This window comes from Scardinius erythrophthalmus (assembly GCF_964197995.2).
Source record: "Scardinius erythrophthalmus genome assembly, chromosome: 10".
Taxonomy (NCBI): Eukaryota; Metazoa; Chordata; class Actinopteri; order Cypriniformes; family Leuciscidae; genus Scardinius; species Scardinius erythrophthalmus.
Genome location: NC_138230.1, coordinates 46,054,292 through 46,069,157, shown reverse-complemented (window position 1 = coordinate 46,069,157; position 14,866 = coordinate 46,054,292). Strand labels below are relative to the sequence as shown.

At 39.6% G+C, this 14,866-nt stretch overlaps 1 protein-coding gene across 2 annotated transcripts; it reads right to left on the bottom strand.

Moving 5' to 3' along the window:
- Positions 1-248: 248 nt before the first annotated feature.
- On the bottom strand, positions 249-11,344 carry sgo1 (shugoshin 1). Of its 2 annotated transcripts, none has more exons than XM_081376203.1 (9): positions 10,881-11,344; positions 10,090-10,274; positions 9,761-9,804; positions 7,909-7,958; positions 7,085-7,822; positions 5,147-5,248; positions 4,116-4,283; positions 3,793-3,958; positions 249-714 (listed from the first exon to the last, which is right to left on the bottom strand). In XM_081376203.1, the coding sequence occupies exons 1-9, from the start codon at positions 11,023-11,025 to the stop codon at positions 582-584; spliced, it is 1,731 nt and encodes a 576-aa protein (XP_081232329.1). In that variant the 5' UTR covers positions 11,026-11,344; the 3' UTR covers positions 249-581. The 2 variants fall into 2 exon arrangements, with proteins under 2 accessions (XP_081232329.1, XP_081232330.1); XM_081376204.1 differs by having other exon boundaries at positions 282-714; positions 3,793-3,892; positions 10,881-11,294.
- Positions 11,345-14,866: the final 3,522 nt, after the last annotated feature.

The following is a 14,866-nucleotide window of genomic DNA, read 5'->3' as shown; positions in this document are numbered from 1 at the left end:
CCTCCTTAAAACTGCAGTGAACCAAAGACAGTCTCAAAAACACGCTTTGAAATCGCTGGTGTTTCTGACGTCACAAACTACCTTGTAACCAATCAGATCAACGTGTGATCGTCAACCAGTGGATCTCTGAGCTGAGGGAGTGAGTGGAGGCGGGGCTCATTTGCATATTCATAGAGCCACACATACTAAATGAGGCAAGGGTGTCGAGTTACATTCAAGATAATTTAAGGCATAAAGCATTATTTTTTATGGAAAAAACGCTTAAATATGTCATTATGGATAAAATGATTGACTACAGGGGGACTTTAACGCATTAACCAATGGGATTAACTCAAGTGTTATCATGACCTCAGTAAAGTGTCTCAGAATTACATTATAAATGTTAAATCTTTCAAAATGTCCAGGACACTCTCAGTTGAGAGAAATTAAAAACGCGTCCAGAAGTTAAAAAGAACTCTTTATGAAAATTAAAAGGACAAACTTTATTAATATTCACAATTAAAATCATGAGATTTAAAAGCAGTCGATCATGTAAGAGAGATAAAAGTGTTGATGAGAGCAGAAGCAGGAGCGCGTGGAGCTCATCGGCAGCCCACGAAGGACTCGTTGTAGATCTCCCTCTTCTGGAGGCTCCGCCGGGACGCCTGCGTCTGCTTGAAGATCGGGGAGCGCAGGAACCGCGTGTCCGTGAACTTATCGCCCCGCCGGAGCTTCCTGCAACACACACACACACACACACACTGTTAGACACACACACAGCACTGCAGCCATATTCAAACACGCATATCTATACGCATGTGCACGCCGTCAGCGCTTTTGAATTCAACAGTTTGTACTATACAAGGCCAAACGCGAGCTGTGACATCATCTTTCTTCTGTTCAGAAAGAATAAACACCAGCGAGTTAAAGCAATAAAAGTTTACATTTATCAGAGATCACATGATGAACTTCTTATGAATGATCAGTTTTTTAACCATTTTGAACCGAAACATCATTAACGGCTAAGAACAAAGTTAACAAATATTTTATCTTAGGAAATCTGATGTACTTGTAAATAATGCAGGGTTCTCAAGTCTCACGCATTGGCCGTGAGACACACGCAATTCAACCAGTTCACACGCTCACACGCCACACCGTGTATTTCTCACGCTGAAAAGGCAATGCCAACCAAGTTGTCCTGCGAGCTTTATATATAACGTTGTATACGAGGCGCGGGCACACAAAGTGAAGTTTCCTGCCGCCAGCACCGCGTATCTCGGCCAGATTGCGTTCGTTACTAGGCAACACAGATGCGCGAACACACGGAAGTTGACGGAACATTCTCGGCCACCGTACGTTCGTTACTAGGTAACCAACAACATAGACATAATAAATACATAGACGCCCTATTGGCCGCTGGATCGTACGTCAACGGCGCCGCCATACTGCGGAGGGCAACTTTCCCATACCTCTCATAACGAGAATTGAGAAAAATGCCTATTTCTTGTGCTGCTTGGGGCTTTTTAAATCGCCACACAATTGAAAACAAGTCTCCGGGAATTACCTTTCACAAGCAAAACTGAAAATTTGTTTCTGGTTGCATTTCATTTAGCCTACTATTTTTATTTTCAGAGGAGAAAGGCTGCAAAATTTAAAAATACTACTGTTGTTGTGTCACGAAATGTAGTTTTAAGAGTTTTTCAGTTCAGTTTCATAACTTTATATATTTAGGCTATTTAACTTTAACGGTGTAGCCTGCTGTATGTTTGACTGAATCGTTTACTTTATTTCTTGATTTATATAGCTTCTTATACCTTTTAAAAACTGAAATTTAACAAAAAGAGACAGGGTTGTGTCATTTTATTTTTTATAGCCTATGTAATAATATTTTAAAATGAATAAATTTACATTATTTATTATTGTTATTATAATAATATACCACTTGCGATTATCAATCTATTATAGTTATGCTGTTAAATTATTTTACTATTCATAGTAACTATTTAACTTATTATTTTTTATTGTCTATATTCTGTAATTTATATTTCATATTCTATTGCTATTATTATAGTATTATACATAAACTACATGCTATTAATATATTATTATTATTATTATTATATTAGTACTTATGATATTATATAATTACACTTTTCATTACTATTTTATTTGCTGTATACTGTTTGTTTATTTTATTGACTAAACTATTTACTATTAGCCTACCTCTCACTTTATCTTATATTTACTATTTGCATTGCACTGTAGTTGTACCATTTCATGTATTACCATAAAGGATCCATCAGTTATCTTTGTTATTGCTAAAATCGGGTCAATGACAGAATATGCTTTTCCCACAATAAGAAAACTTTATTTAATTTAATGTGAAAATTAAATTATATCTCAGTATGGGGGTGTTCACAATTCTTATCCAAGAATGAAAAGCCAAATACATGATAAGCCTGAGCTTTGGCCATTCCTTATTAAAGAAAACATATGTTATAAATCTAACTATCGAGGTTTTAAATAACTACAGATTGAACTTTTTTGTACACCACATACAAACCACTGAAATCGGTTGATAAATGTAATTTTTTTTGTTTTTATACAGAAAAACCGCAGCTCACCTGTTTACTTGCATTTGATTACAGCGCAGTCTTGCCCTCCACAAAATGGCGGACGCGTTGACGTATCGCTGCAACGTTCCAAAGCGGCCAATAGGGCGTCTATGTATATTATGTCTATGACCAACAACATCGCGCGAACACACGTCGTGATGGAGAAGGTACGTTGGAAGAAAGCTCGTCTAACATTTTTAGGCTAGAACATTTAATATATAACTCATCGTATACATTACTATTGATGCAGTCAAAAACTCTACAACTACTCTGCAACCAGGCCAGAAGCTTTGGCTCAGTTTGGCTAGCTTACGTTATCTGAAACTAAGGGAATGTTAGTGGGTATGGGAAGGAATGAAGATGTATTTCTTCATTTTTTTTAAAATAAATTTAAATGTATTTATTTTATTTTAAATTATATTATATATTATACTGTATTAATAGTATTTCTAGTTACATTAAGGCTACATACATATTAAAGCAGAGTTCTCTGGGTAATATTTTATATCCTGTCAAAACATAACGTTACATTAATCATTGATTGCCATTGCATTTGTATTTTTCAAACATTTGCAACACAAAACACATTTCATAAGCTGGAGTGTGCTCTTGTGTACACACACACACACACACACACACACACACACACACACACACACACACACACACACACACACACACACACACCTTAATAATACTCTAATATGTCATTTGTTCTCAATGTCCCACCACACAATAAATCATTATACCATTTCGACTAGACACATTCAAAATGCAAAAATATTTGTTTTTCCAAGCAGTTTGTTATATTTTTGTAATTTTTGTAACTTAATTTGTAATTTTGAAATATAACATTAAAGAGTATATTTGATGTGATTAATTGCTTTGTCATTTATCAGATTTACCAATTGATATAATTTCAATTTGTGCTGGTTAATTATGAACAATGGGTAAAATTGGGGGGCGGGGCTCCATTAGGGCTCCTCCCCCAACCGCATGTGATCTCACTCCAAGATTTTGATAAAACTTGAGAACCCTGATAATGTATATTTTGCTTCATTACCATTTGAGAAATGTAATGTTAATTAACATTTACAAATGCATTGTTAAGTTAGTATTATCTGTCAGTGTTGTGTGATGGCCTGGGCTGGTCTGAGTGGACGGACCCTAACCGGGATGAATAAAGCGAGGCACGTACGAGCTGATCGACGGCTCCTTGTAGTTCACGGATCCGGTGCAGCGACGCCTGGGGGCAGAGCTCGGGGGCGTGGCCAAAGCACACGCCGGCGTCTGATAGGCTGCGGGGGAGAGATTGCTCACGTCACTCAAAGCCACGCCCAGAAATGAGCGAACAACCAGCCGGCCTGCAGAAACACACGTGCCACACATCAGTCCTCCTCCGACACCGGGAAACGTGAAGAGAGGGAGGAGAGAGAGAGAGAGAGAGAGAGAGAGAGTGTGTGTGTGTGTGTGTGAGAGAGATAGTTCCTCCAGAGCCCAGGTCAAACATGAAGGATTTACCTCTTCTTCTTCCTCTGTCCATCACCACTGGCTTTTCATTCTCCTGATCGGATGAGTTGCTGGGACACTTTGGGAACTGAAATATTGGGCAGTCAATCATCATAAGCTCCGCCTCTCCATCAGGAATGACAGGCATTGGAGACTCCAGAGAGACGCCAGCAGGGGGCGCTGCAGGGAAACAGGAGAACAACACCTCACACTACAGCTTTACTCACGCTTTCACATTGGGTTAATATTTAGTATTTAAATATTTAGTATTTTCATTGTGCTTTTGTCATTTCATATATTGCTATTTAGGTTTAATTTGGTAACACTTTACAATAAAGGTTCATTAGTTAACTTTAGTTAGTTAACATGAACTAACAATAAACAACACTTCTACAGCATTCATTAATCTTAGTATTAATTTCAACATTTACTAATACGCAAGTAAAATCAAAGGTTGTATTTGTTGACATTAGTGAACGCACTGTGAACTATTTACATTTTACATCCATGAGGCACATGATCAGACAGGTTTGGCCTATAAAGCAAATACTCGCTTTATTCCTACTTTCTGCTCCTGCATATTACAGAGCCAATCAAGAGTTGGTATGGATGTCGAGTGTGGTTTGATTGTGTGTAATAAAAAAAATTGTGTGTGTGTGTGTGTTTGTAATATTAAAGAAAGAAAATCTCTGCATGGAACACAACTTAGATTTATGGCTTTGCTTTTTACAGTTTTAGAGTTCAACATGTTTCATAAAACATACATTTTAAATAAAATAATGTTCATAAATAATTTTCATAAAGTAAAACGCATGTAACTTTTTTTGTTTTACTTTTTAAACTTGTTTTACTTCAGCAATAATCTGCCACGGGTCTTCAAGCTGAAGTCTGCGCTCTCCCACGCTTAACATTTATTAACAGTTTAGACAGACTCTTCTGTCCACTATAGACCTGCGTGTGGAAATATCCCACAGCTATATTCATAAAATATGAAGCAATAACTATGAAGAATTCACAAATCATTTCCACTCATCTGTGTTTACCTGGGCTCGTCTCTGATTGGCTGGGATCCTGGAGAGGAAGACCGACCAGCGCCTGTGTGTCGAGATGCACGTCAGTTTCGTCCACTTCGGCCCTGTTTTTCTCTGTGAATCATTCAATTATTAAAAGAATGAAATGTTAGATAGTGTGATATGATGCCCCTTTTCATAAGATATAATATAAATCTCTGGTGTCCCCAGAATGTGTGTGTGAAATTTCAGCTCAAAATATCAGATCATTTATTATAGCTCGTCAAATTTGCCCCTTTTTGGGTGTGAGCATAAATGCGTTGTTTTTGTGTGTGTCCCTTTAAATGCAAATGAGCTTTAGCTCCGCCTCCGTGAAGAAGGGGGCGGAGTCTTTACAAGAGCTTCAGGAACTCCAGCAATAGGCCGATATAACGAAAAAATTGAAGACCGGAAGTACGTCTTTTAGTAGAGATACGGCTCTTCCGGTTAGCTCTTTACAATGGCGGAGTCCGATAGATACCGCTGGACCGAATCTCTCCGCATCCTGCCTGAGGTCACACATGACGATGTGGTTCGGATGGTAAATGAAAACTCTCAGGTGGAAAAGCGTGAAAGCTGAGTTATGGCTGTCTACGTCCTGACGCAGAGCAACCCGGTGCACTACAACAACAGCGGCGGGCCGTTCGCCAGTTAGGTCAACGTTTCTATGGTAACAGCGAGTTGGACCAATCAGCAGCCGTTGCTGCTACGCTTAGGATTGTGGGTAGTGTAGTTTTTTTTCATAAGATCGCGGATAAAACATGTTTTTCTTAAAACAAGGTTGATTTCATACGAACTTATAGCTTCTACAGGAGCAAAAACCTTCGTTTCACAAACTCATAGCTCGTATGGTTTAGACATTATGGCTGATAATCTAAATCCTTATGGAGAAATACTGTTGACCGGAAGTTCTGAATCCCTACTCCGCGTTCCGGAAGCAGGAAGTGTGACATAGGCCTATAACAGAACAGGCCAATCTCCCTCATCCAGAATCCCAGAATAACCAGTAGCGAGTGCAGCCTTACGGAGAGACTCAGGAAGAGCTTCTGAATGTTAGCGGAGACATTTCTGTAGTTGTTGTGGAGTTACACTGATCATCTCATCATCATGTTTCACTTCTCCACAAGTGTCCACAGTTCCTGAGGTCTTTATAAGACAGCTTTGCTGAATCTTTTGGCGTCGCGTTAGAACTGGTCTCTGTTGGCGCTAGGCTAAAACAAAATGGTGGAGCCGTGGGTGTAAACGTGCAGATTAATCTGAAATCAATATCTCTGATCTCCATAATTATTTATAATAATTGGTATGACTGTAAACCGTATCTCTTAAATGTCCATCTAGTTTGATCTCTCCGCAGAAGCTTTGCATTTAAAGTAAGGATGTCAGTTTACAAATATTCCCATGATCGATCGTCGTTTAAATTAACGATCAATTAATCGTCAGCCTTAACGCTGCACTATGCGTGTGCTGCAGTGTTACAGCCGACAGAGGTGTGCAGACGCGGCTCAACACGACACGATCCTCGCCAAATGAGTGAGAAGCGTTTTTAATCTGAATAAACGGCTAGTAGAGAGTAAGATGAGTCGATATGATTGATCATCTATTAAATTACTTATTTGATCATCAAATATAACGACTACTACGAGTCACCAACGCGCCTCAGATGCGTGCTATTCATAATGAGTAACTCATGTTTACACGGCAACTAAACCCAGTTACTTAATATTATAATAAGAGCCTCTTCAGACGTCAGAAGGAGAGCGAAATCTGATCGGATTATTTTTTGTCATGTTTGCAGAGAAAGGCTCTCCAGAACACAGTTACTGGGCTTCACTTCTCATGTTTTCTGGGTCGGCAGAAGCACCGATTACCGCACTGACACACGGGAAGAGTCAGACTTTCATGATATGCCCCGTTTAAAGTGCGGTGAGGTACCTGAGTGCTGGTTCAGGATCTTCTCCTGAGCGGAGCGGCGTTTGGATCGAGCGCGTCTGGCCGGAGGACTTCGAGTTCTTCTAGTCTTCCTCTTCGGCACGTACGGGGAATCATCATCATCATCATCGGAGAGGCTGCTGTCGGCCTGGTCCTCTTCATCCGCAGGTTTATCCGGCCTCTCCGCAGGTTTATCCGGCCTCTCCGCAGGTTTATCCGGCCTCTCTGCAGGTTTGTGTCCGGTTCGGAAGGGTGTCAGATGAACGGCCTCCTCACAGTCGAAGTCGAAGGTGTCGTTGCCGCCCAGCGAGGAGTTCAGGCCCTCGGCCGGCGCTCGGGATCGGCTCTGGGAACGCTCACGGCTTTTGGAGCGCGCTCGGGGTTTGGGGTTCTCCCAGGGTTTCTTCAGCGGGGCACGGTCCGGTCTGCGGCCCCGGTCCGGTTTGGTCCGGGTGGGTTTCCTCCTTCTGCTCGGTCTGACGGGAGGCTCCGGCGTCGAGTGCTGGACCTCAGAAACCTCCAGCTGAAACTCACAGTTCTGCTCCTCCGGTTCGATCCGCTCCTCCTCCGGGCGAGTGTTGAGCGCCTCCTCTCGGCGGTCATCGAGAGTGTCTGCTGTTTTCCCGATGGAGTGTATGCGTGAGCTCCGTCTCCTCGCAGCATCGGAGCGTCTCTTTCTCCTGGTTCCCACTGTGGGCGGCAGTGAACCCGCTCTGTCCGCACAGCTCCCCGGAGCAGCCTCTGCACACACACAGAACACAGTGTAGAAGCCCGAACACCTGTGTGTAACGAGCATGTGAGTCACACACACACACACACACACGTACCTGCAGTCGGAGGCGGCTCCTGCACGTCAGTCTCGAACACACCCACCGGCCTGCGACACAGTCACAATATCATCAACAAAAACCTTACACTGATAATAATCATAAATGTGTCTTGATCATCAGATCCTCATATTAGAGTGATTTCTGAAGGATCATGTGACACTGAAGACTGGAGTAATGATGCTGAACATTCAGCTTTGATCACAGGAATAAATTACACTTTACTGTATATTCACATAGAGAACAACTGATTTACACTGGAATAATATTTCACTTTTTAACTGTATGATCTAAAATAAACGCAGCTTTGGTGAGCAGAAGAGACTTCTTACAACAACATTAAAAAAATCGTACAGACCCCAAACTTTTAGACTTTTGTAGTTCACAAAGAGTGTTATCTGAAAGCAACCGGTGCAAAATGTTTGGCATACCGACATGTTTTTGAATGTGTGTGTGTGTGATATCAAAGGTCACAGAGGTCGTCGACACCTGAGCCTCCTATCAGGAATAAATGACACTTCACTATAAATATATAATTAGGGCTGGGCGATATGGCAAAAAAAAAAAAAATCACGATAATTTTTTTTGTATCAGTCGATATCGATAATTATCACGATAAAAGTCAAATCTTTATTTCTTTCAAGTTTAAAGGCATATTTTTGCTCCTAAGTAAAAGTTGTTGAAACCAGAGCGTTAACTCTTTATTGTCAGAACATATCAGGACAAACACTTGCCAAACAAATCTGAGGTGGAACATTCAAACATTTGTCATTTTCCCTTAACAAAATAACATATATTTATTGGACAATTTCTTAGTTTCTGCATATGCTAATTATTTACTTTTTTGGTAAAATTAATGTAATATTCTGACTGTTTGAGTTTTATTAAACTTAACCATTGGTCATCCAGTATCATGCATTTAGATCATGATAACCACAGATGAAACCAGGCGTAGCCTATAGCACCTCACTATCACGGCAAAGTGTAACTTTATGGTTTCTATGGTATTTGTATGAAAAACAGTTGCCTAAATACATTATTAAATACTGTAATGATATTCCATTAGTCCTTACTACATTAATACATTGTCTACATTAATAATATAATACAATTCAATATGTATATCCCACATCTCATGGTGCAGTTGATATTACTAGGCTAACGTTACAGTAAATCCATGGTAAACGATGGGAATGTGTAGCCGGAAAAGCCTTCAGACTGTATCTCTGCGCTCAGTGTTTCTCCTGTTGGTCAGCGCTGTTTCATCTGCCTTTAAACTGGTTTAAATCACGGAGACACTGTGTTCCTCGCTGAACTCAAGCGCTTCTCACTGGATCTCGTGACCGAGAGTGATCAGAGTAAACGCCTCTGCTCTCGTGAGCTCGCGCTGCGCTGCCGTTTGGACTTTGAGCCGAGCGGATAAACGGCCCGTGTGCCGCGCGGTTCAAATGAGTTTCGTTCCGCTTTTGGCGCATAAACATTATCGAACATTTATCGACCTCTTCATATCGTTTTATCGAGAAAAATTATATCGCGATAATTATCGTTATCGTTTTATCGCCCAACCCTAATATATATATATATATATATATATATATAAAGTCGCAATTGCAAGAAATAAACTTGAAATTCTGACTTTTTTTCCTCAGAGTGTTATTAACGAGATTTAACGTCACAATTATCTTTTAAAATGTTTTATTCTGTGGCGTAGTTTCCATAGAAAGCCGCTGTTTTACACTGGAATAATATTCCACTGTTTTACTGTGTGTTTGCAGCTTTGGTGAGCAGAAGAGACCCAACCCTTTAAACACTGATGTGTGTGACTGTTCTACAGAGAGCTCGTGTTTCTCACCGAGGACTGGCGGGCGGAGCGGGAATCGACTCGACCGGGGAAACCTGCGAAAACAAGAAGCAAAGAGAAGTTACACCAGCAGAGCCGTGGCTTAGAGGAACTAGTGCACACACTTTACAGTGCGAACAGCGCCGCAACTCTCTCGTTCACTACTACAGACATCAGCTACAGGCTCGACTGTTGTGTGTGTGTGTGCAGTCTCACCTGTATATCATCAGTGTGTGTGTGTGTGTGCAGTCTCACCTGTATATCAGCAGTGTGTGTGTGTGTGTGTGTGCAGTCTCACCTGTATATCAGCAGTGTGTGTGTGTGTGTGTGTGCAGTCTCACCTGAGCGCGGTCTCGAAGGGTCCTCTTCAGCATCAGCAGGTGGAAGACCAGCGCCTGCCTCTCCTTCTTCAGCTGCAGAATGACCCCCTGCGCTTGCCGTACCTTCTCCCGCTCCGTCTGCAGCGCCACGGCGAGAGCTTTATTGTTCACCTGGACGCTCTTCAGCACAAACGGCTGCACCGTCGCTGTAAACACACGATCCGCCGAAAATAAACTGTCAATGATTGTTATTTTTTAATGGAATATTGCAGTGTTTATTCTAAGTGATTTATCAGTGTTTTAATAATTAGTTCCTCTTGCAGCATCTCTTCTCTGATGACGAGGGCGGGGCTATAACCTGTCACTCGCAGGACATCAGCCAATAGCAGACCACAACCATCAGTACAATTCCCCAGACACAATCAAGCCCCGCCCACATGTGTTCTTCCAGAAGTTTCACTTATTCGGTTATCACAACAACTCCTGTTTCATGCTGACTTTAATCTGACTGTCTTTCTCCTGTGGAACACAAAAGGCGATGCTAGGCGGAATGGAAAGCGACAGAATGAGGATGTCACTCCTAAACACCTCAGTTTGTTTTCCACAGAGGAAAGTCAGTCATAGGTTTGATCAACGTGCGTCAATGACAGACTTTACATTTCTGTGTGAACTGTCCCTTTAAGAGCCGGGAGATCGGTTGATATAGACCCAGTTCTGGTACTAACGATACCATAAAACACAAGCTAGACGTTTATAAACACAAACACACATCTAAAGGCAGGAATATGTGGATTTCTCGGCATTAATCGCACCTGTGCTTCTGTTCTTCATCTTCGACAGGCCTCGGCTGACAGCTAAAGCACTAGCCAGGCGTTTGTTCCTCTTTTCCTTCATTTTGTCCTTGATTTCGTCCAGACTCTGCTGGAAGCTCTTCTTCTGCACCCGCTCGCGCGCCATGGCCGAACGCGCGTCTCTCAGGAGATTAACGGGTTAAACTTCTCCTCCATAAGCCTCTGAGCTCCACATGAACTCGACACACACCCCGCACTGCCGTTCGCCGCGGTCCACGGACGGATGAACGGCTGCTTTAGGACGGATAGTGCGTAAATCGTGTATTTTATGCGAGTTTCTTCTCTGGCGTATTTCCCGTCGGGACGTTGATGTTCGAAATCATGCGCTGCGAGCTCTGATTGGAGGAACACACGTCACTTCCGCAACTAGCTCACACGTCATCTGCAGTCAAAAACAAATATCATGCGCCGACACTCTTAAATTCACTCCTCAGAATCCCTTAATCACTGTTTATAGAAGAGAGGTCCAACAGTACATCCAAGCCCCAGCTCTTAAACATTAATAAAGGCTGGTTTCTAAAGTGCTTCTCATGGGTAGCCGAAACGGGTTCCATTCAGACCCATGACGTATTTTACTGTTATGTGTCAATAAGATTCAACAAGACATTTTTGTTTGTCTTGATGTAAGTAATCAACCCAGTAATGTTCATGGTGATATCTAAAGGTTAAATGTTTGACTCTATTCACGTGAGAAACAGAATGAATAGGCTATATTTGGGTCTTTTCCGAAACTTCCCCCTAATGGGATTCTTCTGGGCTTTCCCCCTTACTCAGGACATATTGAGGATACAAAATCAGTTGAGTTTGCTTCTGTTGCAATTTGTTCAACCTTTTTTCATAAAATGACTGAACTATTAAGGCAATAAACTTGTTTCAACTCTTTCATTTATTTCATCAGAGGTTTCTGTTCTGCTTTTTTTTGTTTTTATATGTACAGGCTTTAACCGATGTGTATATGTGTTGCTTTGCTTTCTTTATTTCATTGTAATTTGTTCATTTTTGCTATGTACTTATATTTTTGATACCTTGGCATTAATAAAAAAATAAAATAAAAATTGCGCCGACACTATATTGTGTCATGTATTATTATTATGTTATGACAATGAGGATAATTGTTTTTAATGTTTTTTTTCCCCGTTTATTTTCTTCAAGCATTTCATTTTTTTAAAAATGTGCCGACTCTCTAAGTCTAAATGATTATACAATATTTATTTTTGAAAGTATTGACTCTATAAGGTTTTTCTTTACTGTGGGAAAAAAGTTAATGATCTTTTGTTAACAAAATGTTATATACATAAATGCAAAATATCAAGGAACAACTTTCCTCTGTTTGGCTCGCTGAAGTGCAGCATTACTTCATATCTCTAACTCTAACTCATTAAAAACTATTGAAATATGTACGTCCTTTAATCTTTTCCTTTGATGTGATCCAATCTGTTTTTTATTAATGTATTTTTAACTGCTAATTTCTTTGTTTAAATGATGTTCTCAAAAAAATGCATATACTGATCTGATGATGCTATGAATTCAATACTTACAATTCATAATGTTGTGCACAGAAAACATGACTGGTTCTAGTGCCTTAATATTTCAACTTTAGTATGTTTAATAAATTATTTATTTTGTCCATCATTGATGATCAAAACTGTAATCATGACAAATCAAAATGTCTTCAGACTTAGAGGTTGTTGTACTATATGAAAACACTGTAAACTTCCTCTGAAAGATCTTCTGCAGCTCCAGCTCATCCTCCACACGCGATCGTCTGCAGATCTGCTCATCGGGAGCGAGCATCAGTGGGTCAAACGCACAGCAAGAGGAACTATATTCTCAGGATATTTAAAAACACTAGTAGGAAAGAGTTTGTTGGTCTGGATCTGAACAGAATATGCTTTATTAACACTCGCAGTGACGTCATGTCAGCTTTCCAGTTTATTTGATTATGCAAACCTAAACAATTTTCCCTAGTATATTTCCTTAAATGGAGTATTTTCCTCAAACTATAATTACTTAGCAAAACTGTATTACAGAAGTGATTGTTTAATTTGTGAAGCAGTCAGTGGAAACATCATCTAGTTTATTTTTCTGACTCCACTGACAGATATTCTTGTTTTAAGCAGATTTTAAACAAGACTTAACATCATTACAGTTTTTCTCGATTGCTGAAACACATTTCTTGAAACTATGCCTCGTATTCTCAAAACTGTAAACACAAATCCACAACGTCTCACCCAGTTCCCCAAATGTTCAGGTCAAAATGAAGCTCTCAAAGCCATTCACTCTTGCTGAAAAACCAAACGTTGCCCTCAGACACACACACACACACACACACACACACACACACACACACACACACACACACACACACACACACACACAGATTATTCCGCCTCAGTATTTGGTCTGGGTCAGGCCAGAGGATTTCATGGTTTTGAAATGTTAGTTCAGTGTCTAAGCAATCAAGAAAAACTGTAATATCATAATAATTTTGGATAACACTTTATTTTACAGTGTCCTAAATACATATGTTACATGTACTTACCACAGTAATAACAGTAAATTATGCATAATTACATGCAACTAACCCTCAACCAAACCCTAATCCTATAGTAAGTACATGTAGTTAATTATCATTACTCAGTACTGAAATATATAATTACTCTGTAACGATGACACCTTAAAATAAAATGTAACCTCATTTTTGCTTCTCCAGTAAATGTGTCTTGATTTAAGAATGTTTAGATATTTTGGATGAAAAGCAAAACAATTTATTTTTTTTTATAAACATGATAACATTTAAGTTATTCAAATAGATAAATAACAAAATAAGCAAACAACATACAGTGAATTCTGGGGAAAAAAAGAGGAGAATTTGCTGCAAAACAATAAATAAAAGCATATATAAATATTGACTCCCATGGAAGCTGTGCAGTGAACGGCAACTGGAAAGCACGAAGCGAGATTATATTTAATTTTCAGTCATGCTAACTAAAGTCAAATGCTCTGCCAGGGTGTCTATCACTGATGATGAATTGGTGTTTCTATGAAAATATCCTTCAGACTTGTGTCATAAAAGTGATTTTGCATATTGCACTGGCCCCAGTCATCAGTGTCTGAGGAAGTGTGTATATAAAGCGTGGATAAGGTGGGCTCTGCTGTAGACCTAAACAACCAGTTACTGTTTATATCCACACACCCGTGACGATGAGACGCGCCGCCGTCCTCTACTCCTGCCTGATGCTCTTCACTGCTCAGGTGAGCTTACTCTCATCGCACAGCTGTTCCAACACTGATAATAATCATAAATGTTTGTTGATCATCAGATCATCATATTAGAGTGATTTCTGAAGGATCATGTGACACTGAAGACTGGAGTAATGATGCTGAACATTCAACTTTGATCACAGGAATAACTTTAATATATATAGAAAACATCTGTTTTACATTGTAATAATAAGTCACAATATTACTTTCACAAAAGTAAAAATTACAGGAAAATTTAAATCTGATTTATTCAGATTTTAATGAATCTTTTCATTCATTATTTTCATTCCTATACCAAGCAAATCCCTTAGTTAAACAAATCTACATCAAATTACTTGTTAAGTAGGTTTAATCAGGTTTCGAACTGGTTGTAAAGGTTTGTAATATATATATATATATATATATATATATATATATATATATATATATATAAAATGCATTACAATATTGTACAGTTAAAATACAATAATTGTAATTATGAATTACAATAACATTAACAGTAATGCAGTTACTCCCTAAAAAGTAACTAATATATGTATTCATTTTCCTAAGTTATGTTCATTTAAATTCTGACTGAGAGGATTGTTGTCATCCTATTGCAATGGCATATAAATGTGGATTCTTGGGTTTCGCTTTGGCAGGTATGGCATATAGAGGAAGTTTATTTCCTTTTAATTGAATAT

Bases quoted from the DNA above. Each gene is read 5' to 3' on its own strand.
- sgo1 (XM_081376203.1), bottom strand. From the start codon at position 11,025: ATGGCGCGCGAGCGGGTGCAGAAGAAGAGCTTCCAGCAGAGTCTGGAC. The intron at 3,959-4,115 runs GTAAATCCTTCA...GTGTTTCTGCAG, and splicing joins GGACAGAGGAAGAAGAAGAG to GCCGGCTGGTTGTTCGCTCA. The intron at 715-3,792 runs GTACGTGCCTCG...TGTGTGTTGCAG, and splicing joins AAGGAGCCGTCGATCAGCTC to GAAGCTCCGGCGGGGCGATA.